Source organism: Sphaeramia orbicularis, chromosome 20, assembly GCF_902148855.1.
Source record: "Sphaeramia orbicularis chromosome 20, fSphaOr1.1, whole genome shotgun sequence".
Classification (NCBI taxonomy): Eukaryota; Metazoa; Chordata; class Actinopteri; order Kurtiformes; family Apogonidae; genus Sphaeramia; species Sphaeramia orbicularis.
In genome coordinates this window covers 22610129-22637849 of record NC_043976.1, presented here as the reverse complement: position 1 = coordinate 22637849, position 27721 = coordinate 22610129, and the positions used below count along the sequence as shown (strand labels likewise).

The 27721-nt window shown below is 37.5% G+C and overlaps 2 protein-coding genes across 3 annotated transcripts in view; both read right to left on the bottom strand.

The window, feature by feature from the left end:
- oplah (5-oxoprolinase, ATP-hydrolysing) overlaps positions 1-5007 on the bottom strand; it is a 29160-nt gene extending 24153 nt beyond the window's left edge. The window contains 3 exon segments of the mRNA XM_030123329.1: positions 1021-1212; positions 2632-2825; positions 4917-5007. Of these exon segments, the coding sequence (XP_029979189.1) occupies positions 1021-1212; positions 2632-2802 (363 nt within the window). The 5' untranslated portion in view covers positions 2803-2825; positions 4917-5007.
- Positions 5008-9994: 4987 nt separating this feature from the next.
- Positions 9995-27386, bottom strand: shrprbck1r (sharpin and rbck1 related). Of its 2 annotated transcripts, none has more exons than XM_030123331.1 (14): positions 26707-27386; positions 22174-22348; positions 21521-21571; positions 20299-20437; positions 18366-18456; positions 17942-18257; positions 17262-17365; positions 16981-17151; positions 15905-16065; positions 14968-15079; positions 13377-13556; positions 12978-13076; positions 12102-12245; positions 9995-11281 (listed from the first exon to the last, which is right to left on the bottom strand). In XM_030123331.1, the coding sequence occupies exons 1-14, from the start codon at positions 26965-26967 to the stop codon at positions 11201-11203; spliced, it is 2085 nt and encodes a 694-aa protein (XP_029979191.1). In that variant the 5' UTR covers positions 26968-27386; the 3' UTR covers positions 9995-11200. The 2 variants fall into 2 exon arrangements, with proteins under 2 accessions (XP_029979191.1, XP_029979192.1); XM_030123332.1 differs by having other exon boundaries at positions 17262-17362; positions 26707-27384.
- Between the last annotated feature and the right edge of the window lie 335 nt (positions 27387-27721).

Genomic DNA, 27721 nt, shown 5'->3' with positions numbered 1-27721 from the left:
AGTAATGACACCAGAAAGGTTGTTTTGAGCACTGGCCCTTTAAATGCAAATGAGCCACTTCACACCCCACCCCCCCACTTGTTAATCCAACCTACAACTGAACATTTTAGGTAATTGGCTCGAAGTTTGGACATATTTTCAGTATGGACTACAACCGACAACCGCTGCTGCTGACAAACAATTATGGCGTACTTGGAGAAATGTACATCGGAAGTCTTGACCTTATATTTGTAAATGTTGTGACGTAACTAGTTATAGACATAACAAATTAAGAAGGAATTGAAACGGGTTGTAGAAATCCACTCGATTTTTGTCAGAATGAATATAAAGATAACTTTGCAGCACCTGGAGGGTTCAAATACACAAATATATGTACCAAAGACTAATAAAAGTGGGTTTAGCAAAATATGACTCCTTTAAACTAAAGTTCAACCACTTTTCAGACCTTAAAAACACAACAGTGGAATTCAAGCATTTTCAAGGATTTCAAGCACCCGTACGAACCCTGAATATAAAATAGCAAATGGATCAGCAGCAATCCAGAAAGAATGAAGGGGTTACGGGCTTGAAATCTCACTCTTTTAAATCCAATAAGCACCCTGTATGTTGGATGCGAATAGACAATAACACAAGAATGAAGCTTTATCAACTGCTAAATTCCTGACATCTTCTTCTGTGACATTAGGTTCGCAGATAAGTGACCATTTCAGCCATTAACGTTCCTGGACTGAGTGCAAACTCCAGGACCTGCCCCCAGTCTCTGCTGCACGAGACAATGAGTAAACACTGAGACCCAGGCTGTTCCTGAACACCCTGATCATATAGTTACAAATATAGGATGCTGGTTTGCATGAATGTCTTCTTTGTAAATGAAAGTGGTCAGGTCAGGTGGTAGACTGTTATTTAGGGTCAAATGCACTCTTACACAAGCTGGCTTAAACATTCATGTTACATAAGCGACTGTAACGTAAACATTAACACACTGTATTCTCTTGAGAGCAGAAAACAAGAAACACAAACCAAGTCGAACAGCTTGGGCCTGGCCTGCGTGCCGATATGCAGCAGATCTTTGAAGCCCTTGGTGACCAGGAGGGCTGTCTTTTCTCCTTCTCTCTCCAGAAGAGCGTTGGTCGCCACTGTTGTGCCCATTCTGATCCAACCAATCAGAGAGGTGTCTACAGGCTGGTCGCGAGGACACGCTTTCCCAGTTTCCTGCACACAAGTACCACACAAACACTAAGAAATTACACTTGGAGACAGAAAAGATCATTACACTGAATGGTCAACTACAGAAGCCAAAGGGATCATTACTATGTACATTCTTCCACCACATGATTGCACAGACAAGACCATCTGTCAGGAGTAATCTATTTGAATGTCTAAGCAAGTCCATGTGTCTGCTGTTGAGATTCTACTTATGAATCTGACTCCAATTCTCTATCCCCCACATTTGTTACTTTGGTTATTACCTTGACCATAAAACAGACCTGAAACAGGATTTATGAATAACAATGAATCAATCATTTAGTGAACACAGATCTGTGGTCTCCCAAGGTTACAGAGAATCAGACTCCCTAAACAACAGACATCTGACTCTCAGTCCTCAAGAGTCCAGAGAAACCTTTTTCCTCATCCTTCATAGTCATCCGTGAGGTGTTGTCTCCTTCTGACCTCAACCAATAACTTACCCCCCCCCCCTACAGCTGTCTGCTATATTCTCACCCCCTGTCCATACCCCACAGATGTCTTAAACCAGTGGTTCCCAACTTTTTTTGGCTTGTGACCCCATTTTAATGTCACAAATTTCTGGTGACCCCAGACATTCAAAAAAAGACAGTTTTTTTTGCTAAAATGTATTTATTTTTGATCATGTAATAGGTTGCTATATTATGTTGCAAATAAACATTAATTTTAGATGACATTTAGTCTATATAATGTACATTATTATGGATGGAGGCAGAAAACCCAGGTGTAGATTACTGCACAAAGTGAGAATTTTATTTTATTTTCCTTGGTCAGGATATGTACAGTCAGTCCAGCTTAGATTTACAAGGCTGACAATTAATACTGAAAACACAATAACTCAAACTATGAATTATGAAAGAGATGCAGCATCTGAAACCGACCACAATGAACATTTGAAAGATAAACAGAACCACAGTGCTTCAGTTTCAGCTTCACAGTTTGTCATGTCTTTTATGGATTGTGATTGTCTCTGTCAACTCACCATATATTTTTATTAGTAAGTTTTTATTCTTACTTTTATCAATTACTAGAAATTTCAGGCGACCCCATGAGGGGTCCCAACCCCAAGGTTGAAAAACACTGTTGTAAACGCTTCTCCTAATGGATAGTAAAACAATAAACATTCCACACTCCTAAAAACTAAATTAACCCATCTGACACCCTTTGTATTTTCCATTCCACCCCTTTAAGCTCGTTACCTTCTAATATGAAAATATCACACAACTCTGAACTAATCAGCAAAAAGCAGACATTATAACTATAACATATTATATTCAAATTTTTTAGTGTTTAGGTATAATTCCAACACAGGTCTGTCCTTTTTCACCTCCATCTGTAAAATAAAAACCACAAAATGCACATGTTCTGTTCCTTCACTCGTGTTACCTCCTCCAGGACTCTGCGGATCCCCTCAGTGGGAGCGTCCTTGTAGTTCTGTGGATCTCTGGACAGGAGTTTCAGGACTCTTTCCCGTCCATCTGGCAGTCTGGCAAACACATCAGTGAAGGTGCCACCCCGGTCAATAGCAAAGTCGAATTTTCCTTTAGTCTCGGCCATGCTGAAGAGAGAGCTGTGGTGAACTGAAGAGGAGATTACAATAAACCCACATTAGAGACATGCATGTCAACTCCTTACATTGCATTTATTTATATTTTGTATTGTTAGCATGTTCTTTTGTTGGCAGCTCCAAGAATAAGTCCGGATCCTTTTTTGTCTCATTTTTATAATTTTATTGTTGACTTGATCTGATCCCAAACAAAATATAACTCAGCTGAGGACCCAAACCCCAAGTGAGGAAGTGGACCAAGACATTCCAATGCACATCACTTTTATAATCCTTGTAAATAAAGTATCTATCTATCTATCTATCTATCTATCTATCTATCTATCTATCTATCTATCTATCTATCTATCTATCTATCTATCTATCTATCTATCTATCTATCTATCTATCTATCTATCTATCTATCTATCTATCTATCTATCTATCTATCTATCTATCTATCTATCTAAACTGATCTTCAACCTATGGGCTGACCCCTCATGTTAGGTGGGCTGGGTCACAGAAAATGGACTAGTGTCATTTTATTCTAAAGTCAATCAGATGTAATTCCTCAACTCAATGCAAAACCCCATAATGACTGTGTTTACTTCTTATCTCTTGTTGTTTACGATCATCTATGGGCATGTGTATTTAAAAGTGTGCCTAAGGTAAAGTCCTGTGATCATATATCTGTTAGTTTAGTATGTGACCAAAATGCGACCTATCCTAAGAAATTTACGACTGACCAGTGAAACAAAGAAAATCTAGTGACACAAAAGAATCCTGACCAATACTGACTAACATGTGATTAAACTTAAGAATTCAACTATCTAAATTAAAATAATATTTCAGTATTCTTGAAAAACACTAGAACACAGGTGTCAAATATGCGGCCCAAGGGCCAAATCTGGCCCGCCAAAGGTTCCATTCCGGCCCGCGGGGTGAAAGTGCAAAAATTAACCTGAACAGTCAAAGTTGTCAAAGTCATTTTGGTTCAGGTTCCACACACAGACCAATGCGATCTCAAGTAAAAATAACAACACAATAACCCATAAATAACGACAATGACAAATTTTCTTTGTGAAAAATTATGTGGAAAAAATTAAAGGGAAAAAAATAAGATTACGCTGTGGAAATATTTACATTTACAAAACTATTCTTTCCCAATAAAATGCAAATAAATACATAAATAAAAACAAAGATGAACAACCCCAAATGTGCAATTTTAACAATATTCTGCCTGTTACTAAATGTTTGGTGCATTTATGGATCCACTGTGATCTATAGTTGTGTTAAAAATAAGAGATGTAATATTGTAGAAATTCTTCAAATTTTATTTCCAAACTCCAAAATTTTAACAATACTCTGCCTGTTATCAAATGTTTATGTAACATTGTGTGTAAATGTACATGTATAAATAATAAGTTGAGGCATAATATTGTTAAAATTGCACTAATTTTTCAAATGAAATTTCTGTTTTTTCAGGTTATTCACATCTTTTTTGTAAAATGTAAATATTTTCAGAATTTAACTGTTTTTTGTTTTTGTTGTTTTTGTTCTAAAACAAAAAGAAAAACTTGGAGTTGTCATTATTTATAGGTTATTAAGTCATTATTTTACTGGTCTGGCCCACTTGAGATCAAATTGGGCTGAATATGGCCCCTGAACCAAAATGAGTTTGACACCCCAGCACTAGAACATGAGTGTGTGGTCCTGTGAGGCATAAAGAAGCTTTGTCACTTTATGCAAAGAAGATCAGCTGACTGACAGCTTTGAATGAATGAATGAATTGAGCAGAAAGACGTGATCACTTTGCACTAACAGAATAGTAGTGGACAATAAAGGATTATTGCATCATATAATTTATGCAAATCCTCAATGAGCTCTGCAGGAATATCAATGTCCAGACCGAAGCTAAGATAAGACCACTATAAACCTGCTGTGGACTGGCTTGTGCAATGTCTGTTTGGGTCTTCTCACAAAAAAACAATGCACTTCCAGAGAATAAACGTGGAAACACCGCGATCCAAACACGCTGTGGATTAAAAGAACCCGATGGACGTTCAGCTTTGACGTTCCCGAACCCGAAACAACGATGATCGGAACCGGATCGGACCTCTTTACTCACCTGTGCTCCGTGGTTGCACTGGCACGTTGTTAATCTTTGATAATCCAGTGAGTGGCAGCACCAGGTCCTCCTCTGTCCGTCCGAGGCTGGATCTCACACCGGAGCCGCTTCCGACAGACGCCGGCTTTAACCCCGCCCACCCCGGGATGAAATTTGATCCGCTCGGCCCTGGAGGAGCATGTGGTCAGAGAGGGAGCACGAGCTGTGGAAATAAGAGTAAATGGATTTAAGCACACTAACAGCAGCATTTACAGCCCACATCTGCAACACTGCACAAATAAATACAACTGTAATAATATAAATATGTATATTTAATTTTAATTCTAATTTTGTATTTACATAAAAATTTATATAAATACCAAATTTCTTACTTGTTTCTGTATTTAATTTTTCACTGTTTTTTGTTTTTTTTTCTGTACTTATCTTTTTCTCTGCATTTGGTTGTATGTTGTTGCTATCAACTGTAAAATTTCCCTATGGTGGGATCAATAAAGTCATATCTTATCTTATCTTATCTTATCTTATCTTATCTTAGCTTAGCTTAGCTTATCTTAGCTTAGTTTAGCTTACCATGTCTTGATTTATGTTATCTTAATTTATCATGTCTTATTTTATCTTATCTTACCTTGTCTTATCTTAAATTATCTTATCTTATCTTATCTTATCTTATCTTATCTTATCTTATCTTATCTTATCATGTCTTATTTTATCTTATCTTACCTTGTCCTGTTTTATCTTATCTTATCTTATCTTATCTTATCTTATCTTATCTTATCTTATCTTATCTTATCTTATCTTATCTTACCTTGTCCTGTTTTATCTTATCTTATCTTATCTTATCTTATCTTATCTTATCTTATCTTATCTTATCTTAGCTTATCTTAATCCTATAGGAAATGGGATGCATTGTTAAATGTGCATAAAAATGATTTGTAAATCTCATAAACACACATTTTAATCACATAGAACACAGAAATCACATCAAATGATCAAACTTGTCATTAAAACAGAACAGTGCAGAATTCCCTCTGCTTTTAGCATATCTGTTAACCCTTTAAAACCTGACGTGTCATGGCTGACACACCCTGTGCATATGCAGTTGGGATGGCTGTAACCCTGTCACTATTTGTGCAACTGGAAAAATTCCAACGATTTCTGAAACCTGAGACATTGCACTTTATAGTTTACGGTAATTTTACTCATGTCTGTACTATAAGGTGGAGAAGAAGCTGTTCTAGCAGAATTATAACATGCAGTAAATTGTAAATGACTGCTAGATTTTGAAAGATCTGGAAAAAAAAGAGTACTGGAAAAATGGGCAAACAGACTCACTCTCAGTATATTTTCTAACCTTTTTAAAGTTAAAATAAGAAAAAGAATCCAGGCGCACCATTTTAGGCTTAGGATTTAAAGGGTTAATGTCTGGGACTAAGGAAACCAGTTGATCTAGTTTTTGGTGAGGAATGTCATCCCCCTCTGTTTCTAACTCAGTCACAGACAGATAAGTAACAGCATTATGAGGATATTTGGATGGTATGTAGAATAGGAACAGGGTGTACCCTACTTTGCACCAATGGTAGCTGGGGTAGGGTCTGACACCCCTAAGCATCTGACGAGGACAAAGGGGTCAGAAAATGGATGGATCAGTGGATGGATGTAGCTTTGGAAATAAAACAGCAGAATACAAAGGACACAATTAAGAAAACCCTATGAAGTGTCCTAGCAGTCCCCTCTCACTTAGTATTTAAAGCCCTGGTCTTTACCTAAAGTCTGTAAGTCATCTTTTCCATTAGATTTATATAACTGGCAGTCCTTACAAAACAGTCCATAGTAAGGCGGGGGGGGGGGGGGGTTCTTTCAAGCCAAGCTGTTCTAGTTTATTTTTAATATTTAGGTGGTACATGTCATCTTTATGGCTCTAAGAAACAGAGAGCAATGAAAGGGTGACATGAATTCTAAACCCCCAACATCTTACATATTAAATGAAGGTTTGGGTGTGTGGGTGTGGTCTGCCTGCATTGACCCCTCTCCAGGAAGGTTGTGGGTTCTACTTCCATATTTTTTCCAACAAAAATCCCTCCATGTCAGCATGTTAGAGGTGGAACACTGGGTTTCTGAGGCATGTAGCTGCTGTCCTGTTCTGGTCTGATTGAGGGTTGTAGCTGCTCAACAGTCCTGTGTCATCTTTGTTAAATGTTTAGTTTAATGATGCACCCAGTGTTTTCAGTTGGTGACATTCCAAACTTCATTTGGTGTAACCACAGAGCAGTTTTCCACTTTATGTCAGTCCATTTTAAATCATCTTTAGCCCAGACATGACTATGGCATTTCAGAATCATGTTCACATAAGGCTTTGTCTGTGAATGACAGAGCTTTAACAGTAATAGAATTATGTCTGGTTTTAATGCAGTGGTGGTTGAGGACCCAAACATCACAGACATCTGATGATGATTTTTGGCCTTAAAGAATAGAATAGAATAGAATAGAATAGAATAGAATAGAACCGATTGGAACAGAACCAGTTAGAATAGAATAGAATAGAATAGAATAGAACCAGTTAGCATAGAATAGAATAGAATAGAATAGAATAGAATAGAATAGAATAGAATAGAATAGAATAGAAGAGAACCAGTTAGAACAGAACAGAATAGAATAGAACAGAATGGAGTGAACCGATTAGAACAGAACCAGTTAGAATAGAATAGAATAGAATAGAATAGAACCGAATAGAACCAAATAGAACCAAATAGAACCAAATAGAATAGAATAGAATAGAATAGAATAGAATAGAATAGAATAGAATAGAATAGAAGGGTCATTGCATGTCATTCATACAACAAAATTGCATTGCTCTGTCTCTCATATAAAAACTGTTCCATACACATCAACACACACCCTTAAGTATGGAAACATGTCCACATTCTCAGCATGTTTTGATTATATTTTGTACTGTAGATGATGAAAACCTCTAAGTTTTTTCATTGAGGTTTTTCTCAAATTGTTCCACTATTTGTAGACAGTTATTTGCAGATTGGTGAACCTCTGCTGATCTTTACTTCTGGAGACTCTGTTTCTCTAACATACTCTTTTTTATCCCTGATCATGTCATTCACCTGTTGCCAGTTTACCTATTTATTTGGAAAATGTTCCGCCTGCTGTTTCTTTTTTAGCAACACAGTTTCTGAGCCTGTTTAACTGAACTAACTAAAGTGGTGTGCAAAAGTCTCAGGCAAGGCTCAGGTTTGTTTCTACCGACCACACATCCTGCCTGAGTGTTTAGTATGTACAGAATGAAGCGTAAGTATTTCATGTGACCCCCTTTACTCATGTTTTGAACTGTTTTGTGCAGACAATATGAGAGTAACTGAACTGATCTTCATTTTTTTTTACACCAGCTCTCATTCATCATGTCAAACATTTCCTTTTGTTTCGGTTAAGAACGTCCCACTCAGTATTGACTTTTGCTTGTAGAAGCCATTTAGTCCTGATTTTATATGCGTGTTCTGCACATATTTTCTTGTTGCTTCATAAATAAATTGTAAATAAACATGCATGCTATTTACAGCCCTATAAAAACAATCAAGCTAAAGGTGTTCTCAGACTTTGCACAGTACTGTATCTCTTTTTGACTGCTTTGGGGCATCACAATGTTCTCTTTGCATTAAAATAAAGGACATATTTAATATTTATTCACACTCAAGTAGCAAGACATTTAAGTCAATTCAATAGCTAGAAGTAAGAGTACAGTTTAGGTCCTAAACAGGATAATAGATGAGGAAAAATAATATGTACACATGTTCCTATTGTAAATTCCTGTATAAAACCAATATGTCTGCAACAGTTTTTTTTTTTTAATCTAGTCAATGCTTACAATTCTAGAAACATGTCCTAAACAAAGACATAAAGAGTAAAACCTTCGCTTTTACCATGAATGAGTTCTTGGTAAATTGTGAACTCTTTAGATGATATAGCAGGGTTTTTCCTACACAGAAATTTGCTAATCTCACTCACATTTTGTACTACCTCCAACTCTTGACAATATTGTGATTGGTGCCCTAATGTAAAAACAGAAATAAATGTTGTACTCAGTGGATTTGTCATTTGTGCAAGTGCAACACTATGTCACTGTTAAGTACAAACAGACTGAAAAACAGCTTCTTTCTGAGTCATCACCACCCTGAACTCTCACACAGCCATCAGTATAATGAACAATGTGCAATATATCTATCACTGTCACTGCTGCTGCTACATCATACATACCACCTCAACATTCATTCATCCGGTGCAATACATTCTCACATGTAATTTATAGTCATCTGAGTAGTCATCACCCTGTGCACTGTAATTATTCTGTATATATTCAACCATCCTGGGCAATACACTTTCACATTTATATTCTCAATTTTTATCCTTTTTTCATCATATTTGTATATAGAGCTAAGTGCACTGTATTGTTGGACTTTATCTTGTTCATATTTTGCACCTTATATTTTCTATATAATTACCTGTTTGCACTGAAAAAGGAGAAGCTCTCCAATCTCGTACACGCAGTATAATGACAATAAAGGGCATTCTATTCTATTCAAAGTAAGTTAATCCATCGGACTAAATTACTCAGTGTTAACTATCATGTTATTATAATTATTATTACTGTTATATAATAATTATCATATCTCATTCATAAGTAATTTTATTATATAATCATAAAATAATTAGTACTCCTAAAATATGTAACTTGAGCCAGTCGATGGAACAGTACAAGTGATGTCTGCCTCATTTTAAGCCAGGAAAAAACCTTGAACACCATTTTTTATTTAGAATTAAAGCAGTGATGCACTGAATGTTGAATGCACAAAATCTAATTTTACTGTTCTCAGCCAGTTACACCCTTAGACAAAACTCATACATGTCCAGACACATGACGATGGACACAGTTGATTTTATGACTATTCCAATATATTTACATACATTTGGACAGTTTTATAAAAAAGAGGAATTGATTTAACAAGGTGTCTTATTTAATAAACCAACACTTGTGAAACTGTCTTTTTATTTGGAAATAAAAACATACAAGGAAGTCTGAGTTTGAAGGGTGTTTTATTTATAATTAAGGCACAGCATTACGTCAGCAACACCGCTGAGAGTAAACAGTTATTTATGGCTTGTCAGTGCAGGGCAGTAGTGTACAATATACTCTGTGCTGGTCTGGGATTCATTTGGTGAGACTACAACCACTTATTTTTGTAAAGATCATACAGGAAATCTTGTTAATACATGAATTTAAGTAAGAGATTCATGCCGTGTACACAAATAAGCAAAGAAAAAAATCAAGAATTGTGCCACAAGTGTATCTTTCCATAAATCTAAACAAGCCAATGAAAACAGGACAGGTTGTTTATTTTTGCCAATATCACTAAGCAGGTGTGTGCTTCTTACAGATAACAAAAGCTTATCCACCCAACGTATGTGCCTCCAGTATTATAATAAATATTAGACAATTAATCAGTATGTTGGGACATTAGTAGATGACGTCACTACACTAAACTCAGCCATTCAGCAGTACAACACAACAAACTGCCTCTGTGACCTCTGCACCCACCGGAGAGTGTCACTCTGTTTGTCAAACACAAAAACCCATGTGAGAAACACAGTTTAGTTCCACTCAAAAAGACCCAAAACCAGTCACTACCTCTAATGTCTTTGGTTAGGCCCAAACAGAAACACAACACATAAAACTACATATAACTTATTGACTTCTTTTTATATATCTCTGTGCAGAATATTGCATAATAAACAAGGATTCCATTATATTTCCAGGAAAATGTCATCATAAACTCTGTTACAGCTCTTGTGCTCTACAATAAGGTCACTTTTGTTTAATGCATCTGAGTGTTTACGTGCCAAAACAACACAAATGTATTGCTAAATCTGCTGTGCAATCACTTGAAAAAAGGCACCACAAACAAAGAAAGTTAATACTTTCCCCACACTCTTCTAACCACACTTAGTTTCACTCGAGTCCAATATAATTATACCTTTTCCTTGTTTATAGCAGGCGTAAATGTCGTTAAATCATTTCTGGTATTTTATTACATTGGACGGCCAAGCGGAGATATTTCTGCATCAAGTGCTGGTGGTTAGATGTTAGCTAAGATGAGGGGGATGCACTGCATCTAACAGTTCACTTAAATAATATACTTCAGCCGTCCTCTATATTTTAAAGGAGAGTGAGTTTCAAGTTCAGTCTTCCATTCCATTCCATAATGTCACAGCTCTTGAGTTTCTCAGTGGCAGTTCTGGCATTTCGGGTGGCATTTCTGATTGTTGACATTGCAGCGGCATCCTGCACTGGTGTCTCCCGGACCCTTAGAGGAGATCAGAACAAGATGTCAGGTTCTTCAGAGCTATCATGCAAATATAAGTTCTTAAGTAGCATGGGTGGGTCGTATACTGACACCACAGTGTATTAGCTTTCAAATGAAACAAAGGATAATCAAAACAAAGAGCCGCACCTACACTGAACGGCTGAAAAAAGTCCCCATGCAGATTTAACTAAGTAAATACAGTAGGTAAGAGCCTCCTACTGAATGATTGATGCAGTGACTAATGTTTCAGCTGGAGATGACTTCTTTAACCCCTGCTGATCCAGTGAGTAGCTTCTCATTTCTTAAACAACTATTCATTTAATCGGGAGTTTGAAGATTGGACAGGTCAGGATGTGGATTATTGTGCTTCCCAAAGAGTGGCTCAGGGAGAATGAGACATTATTTTCACACATGGATCTGCCACCACAGAGTCCAGACCTGAACCCCACTGAAAATACTTGGAATGTGCTGGAGAAGACTATACACAGTGACCTGACCCTCCCATTAGGAATACAAGACCTGGGCCAAAAAGTAATGAAACTATGGACAGAAATAAATGTTGTTTTGGACTGTCACTGTACATAAATATTCATTTATTTCAACAATATACCAAACAAGAATAAATGCTATTGCTAATCCAACACATCTTGCAGAATCATTCATTCAATCAATCATTAAGGACATGCCCTTAGTTTCATGGTAAGCACAAACAGAACTGAATTAATATAAAAAATAGCAAAATAAAAAAACTAACCAAATATATCCATGTGCAGATGAGGTGGGTAACTTTAATTGTGAAAAGTAATAAAAAGGTACTTACCTTTGGCCCCCAGCGGGGCCCTCTGGTCACCCAGCAGATCTCAGTTTGGCAGACAGTGCAACGTAACCAATCACATCCATCCCTCTTCTGCACGATGATGCCACACTGGGGACAATGCATCGCTTCACCCGACTGCACAAGAGTCTGTTATGGTATGACATAAAAGATAAGGGTAAGAGATTATTTGGAGAAAAAAGATTACAGGGTGGGGAAGCAAAATTTACAATGAACATTTAGTTGTTTTTTTCTCAGCAGGCACTACGTCAATTGTTTTGAAACCAAACATATATTGATGTCATAATCATACCTAACACTATTATCCATACCTTTTCAGAAACTTTTGCCCATATGAGTAATCAGGAAAGCAAACGTCAAAGAGTGTGTGATTTGCTGAATGCACTCGTCACACCAAAGGAGATTTCAAAAATAGTTGGAGTGTCCATAAAGACTGTTTATAATGTAAAGAAGAGAATGAGTATGAGCAAAACTATTACGAGAAAGTCTGGAAGATACTATTAAAGAAGAATGGGAGAAGTTGTCACCCAAATATTTGAGGAACACTTGCGTAAGTTTCAGGAAGCGTGTGAAGGCAGTTATTGAGAAAGAAGGAGGACACATAGAATAAAAACATTTTCTATTATGTAAATTTTCTTGTGGCAAAAAAATTCTCATGACTTTCAATAAACTAATTGGTCATACACTGTCTTTCAATCCCTGCCTCAAAATATTGTAAATTTTGCTTCCCCACCCTGTACATATTGTGTGGTGTGAGTAAATGAAACATTTGTGCATTTATCAGTTGAATCTAGTCCATATTCATATTTCCTAAAGCTTTTTTAATTTATTTCCACAAACAATATTAGCGTTGCACCTCACCTTTAGTAGATGTGTTGTCCTCCTGGCAGCGGAGTCATTTATAGCACGCACTGCGAGATCATCCTGGTATTGTTTACAGTTCATTCCCTCATGAATAGCCTTAGAAGGAAAAAGACAAAAAAGAGATGTGACATTATTCGAGGGTATTTAAGGCATTTCTGTCTCTCATCAGCCTGAGTCAGTACCTTAAGCCATGCAACGTTACTTTTAAGAAACTTGTCATTATTTATCACCTCAGATGGATGGATTAGCTGTGGCACATTATTTACACTTAGATGTTTTATGGTAATGCATCTAGACACATAAAGGCACCACTTCATATGTTGACATTTCAGAATATTTTTTGAGATACCAGACAAAGAAACGATCCAACTGTATAACGGTATGAACTGGCTGTACCTTGCAGATTAAGCAGTTGTGTTTCCTGCAGACAGGGCAGTGAAACACATTGACTATGTCCTCATACACACACCAGCCTGGACAGTCTGCAGTGGCACAGTGGTAGCTCCCCTCACATCGAGACTCTGCCACTGACAGACCCCTCTGCAGCCAGCGCTCGTACTCCTCTGCTGAAACCAACTATTAATGAGAAAAAGAAAAGAACGGGTAAGAAAAGGAACAGCACTACAAAGCAAGTTTCTGTGAGGATTAAGGTGTGTGTTTACACTGAATTAAGAGCTCACTTTTCCAGATATGCAGTACTTCAGGCTCCTGTTGACAATTAGTTCTTGTGTCAGAAGCCCTGTTAGCTCAATTTCTTGATCATATTTATCATCTGTTTGTTCATGTGCAGAGGTCTGTTAACTGTGGCTTCATCTCAGTGTGAGCAGCTGAGGGCTGTTTGCAAAGGCAGAGGCTACAGACAGGATGGTAAACAAATCCCTGCATTGGCAGTTAGATAAAGACCTCTGATTAGAGCTTTATGCCTAAAAGTTATTCATCTTTATAGAAAATTACTCCCTTTAACCTGTTCAGCTCTGGGCCAGTTGTTTCCAGATGGAATCATTTTAATGTAACACAAAAAATGGAGTAGCTGTTGCCTGAAGTTTCATTCATATAAAACCAAGTTATGATCAGAAAACAGCAAAGATAAGACAAAATTTGTAACCATCATGTCAAAATGTGACCTTTGTTTTTGCTCTTCTTCCACTCATTCAGTGAGTTTTGGCAGTAGAGAAATAATATTTATACTGATGGATTTGCTTTGTGTTAGCTTAGCAGTGCAACATTTGTCACATTGGTCTGTTGTTTTATGAAATTATTCATGACATATGCTGGTCTCAGACTGTTAGCCTGTTGTTGATATTTGTCCCTTTCAGTGTTTGTTGTTTGGACTGTGTTCTGTTGTCCGACAACTAGTTTTAGCTGATATCCTTCTGCTTATGTGGATATACAGTCACAGAAAAAATTATTAGACCATCAAAAGTCATCAATAACAATAGTTATGCTATCAAGTACTAACTCCTGTGTGTATCATGTGACTAAAACTGGCAAAAAAGCATGGAATGCCTCAAAACACTGTTTTCGGCAGTACAATGCCATCGCTACTGACGTAAGAACTCAAGCGATTTTGGTTATCAAGGAAAACGTGGAAAATGGCTAGATATAAGCTCTTAAATTAAACTCTTATGAGCTATTTTTGTTGCTATCATTATATTTGTCCAAACAAATGTACCTTTAGTTGTACCAGGCATTAAAATGAACAAGAAATTGAAGAAAACAAGGGCGGTCTAAGAATTTTTTACATGACTCTATAACATGTGCATATCGCTACAAGCATCACGTAATATTACCATGGTAACAAAGATGGAACTGTGGCTGCCCTCAGTACCAAGGATAAACAGGCTGCAGAGGCCATAATTAAAAGTGGATATAATAGATTTGTAGAGAGGCTGTCAACTTCTTTTGAATACGCAGGATATAGAATGGCACTTGTTGGACTTGTGTAGTGTTGAGTCTGAACAGAAAATATTTGTTGGTGTTAACTCACAGCTCTGATCTCTCTCTCCTGCAGTGAACAGGCACAGGCATATGTGTCATCTCTGTAGGGACAGGACACCTCCGGCTCCTCGCTCAGCATGATGACCGACCGTAAACACTCTCTGAACAGGTGCACATACACACAAAAAAAGTTCAGAATTTCAAGTAGCATCAAGGGTAAAATAAAGACATTACCATTTTCGTTTTTGACAAGTTGTTTGCTTTGGTGCAAACACGTTTGGCTACATTCCCATGACGCAGATCTGATTTTTTGGGTTTTTTTTGGCTTGTGGCCAATACCAGATTCCAGGCGGGTCTGCACAAAACCAGTGGAGTAGGAAGTGTCCCTCATTCCTTTCAGCAAAAGTACTAAGACAGATTGAAAATACTCCACTATGCGTCACAGTTGTGCATTCAAAACCTTACTTTTTAGTTAAAAGTATTATCAATAATCTTTCAGTAGTTAAAGTCCCTGTCGGTATTTTATTGTGTTTTGTGATGATCTGGATTAATTTTACTGCTGCATTCATGTATATGTTGCAGTTGAACTACTCTATAGCATGTAACTGACTCCCTCAGTACAGAAGCTGCTAAAGTTATATGAATTCTGATCTGAATCTTCAGACTGAGGTCATCTTGTCAAACATCAGATTCGTATCCAACTCAGGACCACATATGAAGGTGGCCTGGATCAGAAATGAAAAGATAAAATTCTGGGACTCCCTGTTCACACTTGTCATGAAAAACAGACATGAGTTGCATGAGTGAAAAGATAAGATTTGGGTCACAGTGTGAACGTAGCCATTGAGTCAATGTATTCAACATGCTGACTTAAAGATCCACTGAATCGGTATTCTTAATTCCACAGTGAAACAACCTCTCCACATTCTATGATGGACCTTTAGTCATTTTTTACGTCGTTTATTCACTGTCACTTCCCTTCTTACCTGCAGAAACAGTGCAGACATTCTCTCAGGAGAACCCCTTCCCCAGGCTGGAGCTCCACGTAACAGATCCTACACTCCACACTTTCTGGATTAGGAACCAGATCCTGACCATCCATCATCACCAGTCGGGCAAAGTTTTCCCTGCGCTCTTCTTCTCTTGCCTGAGACCAGGGGCAGTGTTGTTGGAAGTGTTAAAGGAATAATCCACAAACTACTTCCTTTAAGGTTCAGGGCATATTTAACACTCATGCACAGAATCCTGCCTCACAGCATAAAGACAACATTATTTATCTTCAGACGTACTTTCACAAACACAAGTGCATTATATAGACACTTTATTTCCATCTGTTTGACAGAGCATACTAGACAGTGCAAAATGTACAACTTGATTAATACATTCAGTTTAGTGGCATCCACTGCCTTGTAGATATTCCATTAAAAACCTTTGCTAAAATTAAGCACCAGTGATGATTATCCAAATATTTTAATCAACAGATCCAGAGGTGCACCACACAGTACAGTATATTCTATTTGACCAACACTGTACTATTGGTGCATCTCAAATCAAACTTTCTTAACCTACACTCAACTTACATGAACATATCAACATGCCTGCAGATACATGTGTCTGCATGATGATTTCTGATGTGAGTGACTGTGACAAGTACAACCCATCTGTCGTTAAAATATAAATAAACATGGCTTCTGTATGCCTGTACATGGTGTGTGTATGTTCAGTAGTCCTGGTCCAGGTTAAACAGGAGTGAGTTGTTTTGAGCTCCAGCACTCCTCAGCACCTCTCTTCTCCCTTTCTCCTTTAAAAAACAGAGACAGAAGAGAAGAGAGTCAATCTGAGAGAGCCTGCAAGTTCAAATACAAATGCCAACTCAGAATCAATTGAATGCCTTCTCTTGTATTTGATCATCATTTATACTTTAAACATCTTTGGACACAGGCCTGTTGTGTGCACTATTAATCTTTTATTGGTGGCATTTGTGAAAACAACGTGTATGAGTGTATGTATAAGTGTCTTTGCATGTTCTGCTTGCCGTTACACGTGTTTGTGTTGTTCCTACCTGCTGATATTGTCTGATAGCCTCCTTCTCTTGCTGGATTCGTCTGAGTTCCAGTGCATCGGGCCGGTACCCGCCGGGGATGACGTAGCTCTCAGGGCGGTTTGTGCTGCAGATCTCACAGCCCGGACGAGTCGGTTTGTTAATGTACGTGCAAGAAGGACACGACCAGCCCTGAAACACAGTTCAATATTTTAATACAATACATGAGGAACAGCACCAGATACAACTTCCAGTTCATTAAATGGTATTCTATAACTATTACACACGCTATTTCCTTTTACCTGTGTGGCAGCTGAGTTGGACCTCAAAGCTTCATTGAGCTGGGGCATCTCTAGGTTGATGAGATGTCTAATATCACCAACATTTCCTCTTTCTGACCCGCCTACAGCATTTAAGAGAGAAAAAATAAGCATTACTACTACTACTACAAGCTTTGTATCTATTTATAAGTTTATAAATGTATGAAAATGCAAACCCTCTTATCTAAATAGTATTCTATGGTCAGAAGATAGATCTGTCCACTGACCACAACTGAAGAAATAATTTTTGGTTCATTGAGAATTGTCAGTTTTGGAGGAATAAAACTGAAATTCTGTTGACACCATGATATCCTGTTCAATGTCGTATAGCTGCGGTAAACACTTCAGACAAACATCCACTATTCATTCCTCACAAATCAAAATGCATATGGTGCTTTTTGCATTGGTTAAAATGAGCATTATCAAACTGTAATGCCATTGTAAAGCATTACTGTCAATTCCAAGTTCTTGTATAGATATTCTGACCACTAAATAATAAAGAGATTTTTAAAGGATCTTGTGTATTCTAGTTAACTTAAATGAATACATAAGCACCTTAATAATTAGTATGCATTTAATTCTTTGATTTTTGGATGGACATTTTGTAATGTGTTGAAAGGTAAAATTTCACATGCACATACTTTACTGGAATCATCCCTTACCCATGTTGCTGCTAGTGCTGAGTCGAGGTGGCAGGGTGGTGCACGATCTGCGGTCTTGAGATGTGGGTCCGTTCACAGAGGTAAAAGGAAGAGTAGGACTGGGAACAGATGAAGGACTGAGGAGGAGTGCACTCTCCTGGTCCTGCTGGAGGACTTGGAGTGTCAAACGGGCATGGCGGGCTGACAGGAGGTACAGGAACGCTGTGTCACCATCTTGGCGAACGCCGTATGAGGACAGAGAGCGCTGGTCGGCGCACAAGCACTGACCGATCACCCAGCGCTGCACCTTTGGGTGAAACCCGTATTCAAGAAACATCTGGAATGGAAAAGACACCAGCATGAAAGTGAGAAAGAAGTGTTTATTTTTAAGGTAGAAATCTGTCATGAATAACATATGACAAGGAGACTCAGTCATGAAGCTAACCTGCTGTTTCAGAGCTGCTGTAGTCATTTGTGGGAAAACCTTTACAGTCACACAGCAGGACGAGTGACAATCTTCAACGACAACAGCCAAACTGTAAAATAAAGCACGGCAGACTTTGTATTCATAACAGGAAAATCTATATCTATGAATATACAGTCAAGTCCATATATATTTGGACAGTGACACATATTCTGTTATTTTGCCTCCATAGACCACCTCAGTGGACTTAGAATGAAGAAATCAAGATGTGACTGAAGTATGGACTTTCAACTTTAATTCAAAGAGCTGAACAAAAATTTTGTATCAAAGTCCCTCCACTCCACTTGCAGAGGCTCAGAGGAATTGGACTGTCTGACACCAGCATCATGTCCATATGTGACCTGTTCCCTGGTTATTCTTTGCCAAGTGAAGGAGATAAGAGGTCTGAAGTTAATTCCAAATCTTGTTTTTGCATTTGGTAGTTGTTTACTGGTACGCTCAATATGAGGTCCAAAGATAAGAGACATGGTGAAAACTTTAGGAATGGCCAAAATCAACAATTTGGTACTTTATTAAAAAGAAAGAATCCTATGGTGAGCTCAGTAAAAAGCCTGAAAGAACACTGAAGACAACTAAAGTGGATGATCAGAGAATCATTTTGTTGGTGAACAAAAAAATCCCTTATTATAGATTAATTTATTCTAGCGTTTTGATTGCCCTGTTTGTTTCATTTTAATTTTGTGTTTTGTTTTAGCTCCCTGTTCCCTCACCCTCAAAAGGTCCTGCCTTTTGCCAGGCCATAGTTGTAAATAAGAAAGTTTTCTTAATCTTTTCTTCATTCATTCATCTTCTGAATTCGCTTTACCCTCACTAGGGTAGCAGGGGGTGCTGGATCCCAGTTACCTATGGGTAAAGGCAGGGTTCACACTGGACGAGTCGCCAGTTCATCGCTAGGCCGACATATAGAGACGAACAACCAATCACTCTCACATTCACACCTATGGACAATTTTAGGTTGACCAATTAACCTATCAGTGCATGTCTTTGGATGGTGGGAAGAAGCCGGAGTACCCAGAGAAACCCCACACAGACAAGGGGAGAACAGGCAAACTCCACACAGAAAGGTCCCTGGTTGGAACTGAACCCAGGACCTTCTTGCTGTGAGGCCTTAATCTTATCTTAATTTTAAAAATGAAAAAATTTAACAAGTCCAGAACACACATGAGGAGGTATGTGTGTCATTACCAAATCTACAATCAAAACATACTTTCATGAATGTAAATACAGAGGGTTAACAACAAGGTCCAAACCTCAACAACAGGAAGGATGGATTAGAATTTAGCAGAAAGCATCTAAAAAAGCCTGACCAGTTCTGGAAAAAGATTCTATGGACAGGTGAAACCCAGATGAACTTGGACCAGAATAATGCTGAGAGAAAAGTCTGGAAAAGGACAGGAACAGGTCATGATCCAGAACAGACCAGACACAGGTCATGTGTCCAACATGGTGGAGAACCGGGTCACTGGTGTTTATTGATGATGTGATGCTGATAGAAGGAACAGGATGAATTCTGACATATACAGGGTGATGCTTTCTGCTGACATTCACACTAAGTGCTTCACACTGAGATGGATAATGACTCAAACGATACTATAAGAGCATTCCAAGAGCTTTGGAGGGTAAAGAAACACCCAAAAACAAGCAGCGACTGAAGGCGGTTGCAGTAAAGACCTGGAAAAGCATCTCCGGGGAGGAAACTCAGCAGAGGGATATTGTATAAAGAAGGCTGTAATTCCTAAACAGGTAATAGACTATTTTTGTTAAACCCCTTGAATTATATCTTTAAGTCCACACCAGTCACATCTTGATTGGTTAATATCATCAATTCCACTGTGGTGGTGTACAGAGGAAAAATAAAAACATATAAATCCATATTTAAAGTATGTTTTCCTACTTGATTTCACTATTGGCTTCTTTGGCAGAGGGCTGAATCTTAAGTGTGGCATGTTGACGGGCAAGTGTAGCAGCAAAGACAGAGGCGGCCTGCAGGTCGCCTGCCTCGATGGCTCGGGTCAGCTCTATGCATGTGTCCTCTACATATGGAGGATTCATATACAGTACATGCACAAAAGAAAGACACAGACAAGCCCACACTGGTGAACATAGAATGAGTACACATGACACTGCAGAAACTCCATCCCATTCCCTTTCTACCACTACTGGGTTACTAATACCAACAGACTCAATAAGCTGATCCACATGGCCAGTAATGCTGTGGAGATGGAGTTGGACTCTCTGACGGTGGTGTCAGACAGCGGATGCTGTCCAAAATCAAGACGGTATTGGACAACTCCACTCACTCGCTCCATGACGCACTGGCCAGTCACAGGAGCATGTTCAGTCAGAGACTGATTCCACCCAAATGCACCACTGATCCACACAGGAAATCATTCCTGCCTGTGGCCATCAGACTGTTCAACTCCACCGTATAACCACATAATTATAACTACATACAACAACCTTTTGTATATTTATTATGTATATTTCTTTAATTATCATATTGATAAAATATTGTCTAGTACATATTGTAAAAATTCCTGTTCTAATTTTATGTCTTAATAGAGTGCTTTTATATATATATATATATATATATATATATATATATATATATATATATATATATTTGTATATTTAGAGCTTAATATATGTATAAACTTATCTATTTTTCTTTTTCTTTTATATTGATAATTTCTTTCCAGCTACTTTTTATTATACTTGAATGAAGCGACTGTGACACCCAATAATTTCTCCTTGGGATTAATAAAGTATTCTGATACCTTCAGTTGCTCCCTTTAGGGGTCAACACAGCAAATCATCTACTTCCACCTGACCCTGTCTCCTGCATCTCCTACCTGCATGTCCTCCTTCAATACATCCGTAAATCTCCTCTTTGCCTCCTGCCTGGTAGCTCCATCTTCATCATCCTTCAACCAATACATTCACTATCCCTCCACTGCACATGTCCGAACCATCTCAATCTGGCCTCTCTCACATTTGGTTCACTTAAATATATAAAATAATAATAAGCAAATATAAATGAGGTTTACCCTTTAAATTCATGATCCACACATCACAGACACAATCTATTTTAATAGTTAGAGGTTTAATACACTCACCAGTTTGTTGCAGAGAAACGGTGTTCTGGAAATCAGTATCTTGAGGAGCAACTGCAAACACAGAATGTAAGATGCAAAACTATGTTTAGATTAACTTATCTTTGGATTACTTTTAAATTCTTGCATGCTATATCTCAATAAAAGTAACTGAAAACTTGTAATTATTTATCATGTGCATCCTTATGAGTCATATTTTACAAACAGTGAAAAGGCTTCTGTGTTCACTGCAATGAGGATAATTTGTCTATTATATGGCTCCTTTCAACACTGATATTTTCACATACTTTAATTATTTCTTTGCTGAAAAAACAAGATAGCCAATAAAGAATCTGTCTGTTTTAGAAAATGTTCCTTGATTATAACTGTGGAACAGCTTCAGCTAAACATTTTCTTTTATATCAGGCTGGTTTATACAGTGATGCTCCAAAACCAGCTAGGAAATGCAGAAACTAGAGTCCTCACAGATGAGATGAATTTATGCAAAATTCCCTCTGAAGCCAAAATGTAAATAAGTTGAGACTGATGCTAGTGATGTTAAGAGGTAAAGACAACAGTAATGTAATGCAACTTAACACACAAACTTTACAGGCATCATTCTCTGGGTTGAAATCTCTGCTCTTTAGTAAATCAGTAGGTGAATAAGCACAACTGACCCCTGTGTGCTTCCCTCAGTGATGACAGGACCACCGTCGCCCACTCCTGGGCCTCCTGCTCACAACGGAAGTTGAAGCTGATGCGATCATGAGGCGGCGCTGCCAAACTCAACTCATGGCACTTCGGTGACTTCACCTCATAGTTTACAGTTCTCAAATCAAACACAGCGATGGTCTGTAACAGAGGAAGAGAGAGGGAAAGAGGAACATGAAATGGTTAATGGATTTATTTAAATCATGGGTTAAATTCAGCCGAAGTGGTAAAAAAACTGTGTCACTTAATGAGGTTCTACTGTATTAGAACAAAAAATAAATGCACAATTGATGGATGCAATATACAAAATACAGACTAAAGGTTTATATTACATTAACATAACCTTTGGACCTCCAGTACTTCGGAAATGAATTCCTCATGTGTGTTTCATGAGGTGCATTTGTATGGAATAAGTCTGTTTATGCCTGAATTTACTAACATTATTTCCCTGTTCTGATTTCCAAGTCAGCCTCACCACTTACTTAAAACTATTGAAAGACAAAGAAAGTGTCATGCATCTGATCCGTTTATGAGATGTCATTTCCCTGAAGAATTTACATTTTCTCTTTCACTGAGTATTTGTGCTAGATTACAACTTGAATGCCTAGTGATCACTGGACGTCTGTGTTTTACTGAAATAGGGTAAATCATCTGAAATAGAATTTTCACTATACAACTTATATCTATTATTATTTGTTATTTATTATTTAGAAATGACCAGATGTCCACGGGTAAAACTAGTCCTATGTGAATAGAACTTAATACAAATGCAATGGAATTCTACATCAAATAGGCAATCTATATTATTTCATAGACCAGGGGTAGGTAACCTGTGGCTCCGGGGCCATGTATGGCTGTTGGGCCCTTTTCCAGTGGCTCAATGTAGCTTTGTCAACAACCGTATGGAAATGAATAACACTTTTTTTGGTACACATTTGTCATAGCAAATACTACTCCAAATGAATAAAAATAAAACAGCAATAGTTGCAAATGTAGACTATTTTTTAATTTTATAGCCTAACACTGAAGGTATTTATCTGTATCCTTCATTGCAAAGAAAGCAGTTGATTTTTGCATCAAACAAAAATAATGGCAAATATCACTGGTTTCTTTAGTTTTGTCATTTCTTTGTAGTTCTGTAAATGCACTGAAACTGATTTATTCTTCACATATTCTGTACAAACTAATCCTACAGAGCTTTTAAACAGTCACCAGTTTGAGGAAAGGTATAAGGGCATCTATAGGCTCCAGACAGTTTTGTTTTTCTCTTTCTGTCCTAAAATGGCTCTTTAGATTGCAAAGGTTGCCAACCCATGTCATCGACCAAAAAATCAGATATTAGCAACTTCAGTGTCAATTGTGGAACTGTGATGACCTTTATGCAATTCAGCTGTTTAACAGGCTGAGAGCTCCATGCAAACTCCACAGCTTTTTGTGCTCTATTATTTAATTTCCAAGTTAGTTTTGTGTAATTTTTGGGCTTGTTGTTGTTCTACAGAGTATCATGATATATTTATTACCTTTAGAAACCTGTCTCTCTTGTTGCTGTGCATATTGTTGATCATAAGTGTTAAGTTAGACATACATATTTTTTTTAGATGGATGTCTACTTTGAACCATTATTGCACTTTTTTATGACATATTCGGCATACTTTGCATATATTTCATCATCTTTGCTCACTTTTGCATGTGTATATTAGAGCTGAACAATTGATCAGACTGTAACATCAGCCTGTGCAAAGGTCCAAATTTAGATTTCTTTTTTTAGATTCAGTAACACTAAGCCGAGAGGTACTGTGTAAAAGAGGACAAAGAATTTCACATTTTCATTTATGTATATGTACAAAACACTTGCCTGTGGTCACAGACATTTTATGCACACGACATGGTTGAAGTGATATGAATCTGTGTGTGACTATTTCACACTATAACTATATCAGTATTTAAAGACTGATTTCAGATTGCAAAGCCTGCTGTCCTTGCAGTTGGATCATTTATTGGTTCAGCTAAACAAAAGCAGCCTTTGAGCTACATTACAGAGCTGAAGCTGATGACACAGTAGCTTCTTGAGTGTAGGTGAGGGGTCAAGAGTTTTTGGGGCATGAAAAATTATTCACATGAAATAATAATGAAGTTTCTACATCCAAGCAGCAAAGAACGGACACAGTTAGACTCAGTTTGTTTAAGGATATTTTTTTCTTTTTATAATTTCAGCAGCAGTCAATACACAGGCCTTAGTAAACATAACTGTCACATTGTAAGGTGCAAAACCGCATTGTGGAACTTTTATTCTTTCTTGCATATGTAGTGGATTTTCCCTTGTGGATCAGTAAAGTCCACCTGTATCTGTCTGTATATGTATATACATAAAAAAAAATCTTTCCTGTGCTCACTGACCTTTGTACATGACACAGATGAACTGAGTCTGAATAACAGAAAAACAGCTGAAAGATCCATTGATAACCACAACAATTAATTTCTGTCAAACTGTGGAAAAAAACACAATATGCACTAAACTGTACAGAAGTTGGTACTGTGCCCTTATGTAAATAGAGTTTAAAAGTATGTATAGTTTCTTTTTTCTTATTTTACTTTACTTGCACTTTTTTATTATATCTTGTATTTATAATTTACTAGAGAAACATCTACTGGTAAAGAATTCCTTGAATATGTTTGCGTATTTGGTGAGTAAAGATGATACTGATACATTTGGCTTCAAAAGTTTCATCAATTCAATTATAACTAAGTTGTGGCTCAAAGTCCTATCCCCTACACTTGAGCAATGAAAGGAGGGTTTGAAAAATATATACTTAATGGAGAAAATTACAGCTCAACTTCATATGAAATTTGATCAGTTTAGTGATATTTGGGGCCTGGTAATCATCATTTCAGTTGGACAAAATAGCCTAATATTTTTTTAATCTGTGAATATTTGTTAGGCTGCTGGGGGGGTAGATTGAAATTTAAGGATTTAAACTGATTTCTACTGTACTGGCTGCCAAGTTGCCATTTGTTTACATTGCACTTGTGTTCTGATGTGTTCGAAAGATGTAAGCTATGATGCACATTTATTTAAATAAAATGTTTAAAAAAAAGGTTAATAAATTCATAAAACCTAAAGTTATATTCTTTCTCTCAAGACTACAAATTAGTTTTGCAGTCCATCTAGTACTCATTCCATGTTAATAAATAACATAAATATATAGGCCTAATTTGTTTCTATTTTGACATACACATTTTTACTTTTTGTGGTGGGAAAATAGGTCTTTTGGGGCATGGACATTGTTCTCATTAAATAATAATAAAGTCTCTACACGCAAGCAGTAAAGAATGGATTTAAAAAGAATCTTTTTTTACAATATCAGCAGTCGATACACAGGCCTCAGTAACAAAAGTGTCACAATGTAAAGTGCAAAACATCATTATGTACCTTTATTTCTTTCTTTTCAGATGATGTAAATTGCTTCACTGTAAGCACTTAATACAGTGCCTCTGGTACTTATTCCATGTCAGATAAATAAATGTATAATAATTCAATTGTTGGCACTCTATAGTTTTTTTTTCTTAATTTTATTTATTTATTTTAACTTTTTGTGATAGAAAGAAAGGAAGTTGGGGGCATGAAAAATTACCCACATGAAATAATAATAAAGTTTCTACATGCAAACAGTAAAGAGTGGATTAAAAAAGAATCTTTTTTACAATATCAGCAGTCGATACACAGGCCTCAGTAACACAAGTGTCACAATGTAAGGTGCAAAACATCAATATGTACCTTTATTTCTTTCTTTTCAGATGGTGTAAATTGTTGTTTCACTCTAAGCACTTAATACAGTGCATCTGGTAACTCATTCCATATCAGAAAAATAAATGTATAATAATTCCATTCTTGACACTCTATAGTTTTTTTGTTTTTTTTTTCCACTTTTTGTGATAGAAAGATAGGAAGTTGGGGGCATGAAAAATTACCCACATGAAATGATAAAGTTTCTACATGCAAACAGAAATAATGGATATGTCTAGGCACAGTTTGTTTATAAGAGTATATTGATGGCCAAAAAACAAAACCTCCTATCTGCAAATTTTTAGAGTTTGAGTTTTCACATTAAATGGTGAGAACAAGAATGACTCCACATTTTCAGTCTATCTGCAAGATAATCCCACCCTTTCTTATGACATGAGGTCACCTGACAACAACAACAACAAAGACCATACTATATAAAACTAAACCATCAATCAATCAAATTTTATTTATATAGCTCCAAATCATAACAAAAGTTATCTCATGACACTTTACATATAGAGTTGGTCAAAACCAGACTCTAAGCCAATTTACAGAAACCCAACAGAATCCTCCAGGTTCCACATTTTTTGTTTCCTGAAAAAAGTGATTTTTTCATATAGGAGGTTTTGAATTTGGCCATCGATATAATCTTTGCCTAATGTGTGATTAGTGCAGATCTCTCAGATAAACCCAGGCAGTTCAGTGCTTCTCTCACCACACTCCGTCCAGTCCCGCCGCCGCTGTCCTGGAGCGACAGCCGGAATTCCCCGAACTTCCCCGGGTCCATGCTGAGCTGCAGGCGGAGTGATTCATCCCCTGCCCCCGGAAGACACAGCGGCCGAATTCCAGAATGGCAAACCGACACCCGGACCGACATGAGGACGGTTTGACAGCCGAGTTGCGAGTTCGAGGCCCCGTGGAGGTGAGCGGGGAGGGCGGCGGGGCTGTGAGTCCAACCGCCGGAACTCAACGACATCTTAGCGGCACATGAAGGAGCACCGAATAAACACTACCACGAGGGCTCCCAGGGGTCGGTTACCTCCTGTCCCACGGCGTCCACGGACTGAGAATCCCTGTGTGGGTTTGTCTCACATTGTGTTTCTTTGTTAAAATGTCAATAACCGCCAATAACAGGAAGCAAGTGCGCAGACTCACTCAACTGTTTACAGCGAGTTTAACAAAGTCCCGCTCCGAACACAAGTTTCACTTCTGTTTTCTTCGCTACAAACCCGATTTAGACTAACTTTGACGTCTCTTTTCGATTGTGAAACAATATCCGACACCTTTCCGAACACAAGTTCATGACAGGAACATCTGACTACACACTGCCAACTGGGTTGTTGTTGATGATGGTGCGTTTGCTTTCACTTCTTCTTGCGCATGCGTGTTTTCATGAGTGACGTATGATTTAATAATATCCATACTATTTCTGTCTTTACAAATTATGACACATTAGCTCGGGTAAATCTTTACAGGTTTACTTAATTGTATTGCCCTGATAATTTTCTAATGTCTGTACTTATTTGCAGCACAGTAGAATATACTGATGTTAAATCCTATGTGTTTGGGTATAAGCTTCTTGACCACAGGGAGGCAGCAAAACATGCTTTTTCTCTGGATAAGGATGGCGCAGGGGTTCCCAAAGTGGGATATTTGGAAGTTTGGGGGGGGGGATACATTGAATAAGTCATCATGTACTGAATACAAAAGAAATAATGAGAATTAATGCT

Excerpts from the sequence above, each read along its gene's own strand:
- shrprbck1r (XM_030123331.1), bottom strand. The coding sequence starts at position 26,967 with ATGTCGTTGAGTTCCGGCGGTTGGACTCACAGCCCCGCCGCCCTCCCC. Across the intron at positions 17,366-17,941 it reads CAGCACTAGCAGCAACATGG|TAGGCGGGTCAGAAAGAGGA; the intron begins GTAAGGGATGAT and ends TCTTAAATGCTG. Across the intron at positions 13,557-14,967 it reads AGGAGAGAGAGATCAGAGCT|TTGGTTTCAGCAGAGGAGTA; the intron begins GTGAGTTAACAC and ends TCTCATTAATAG.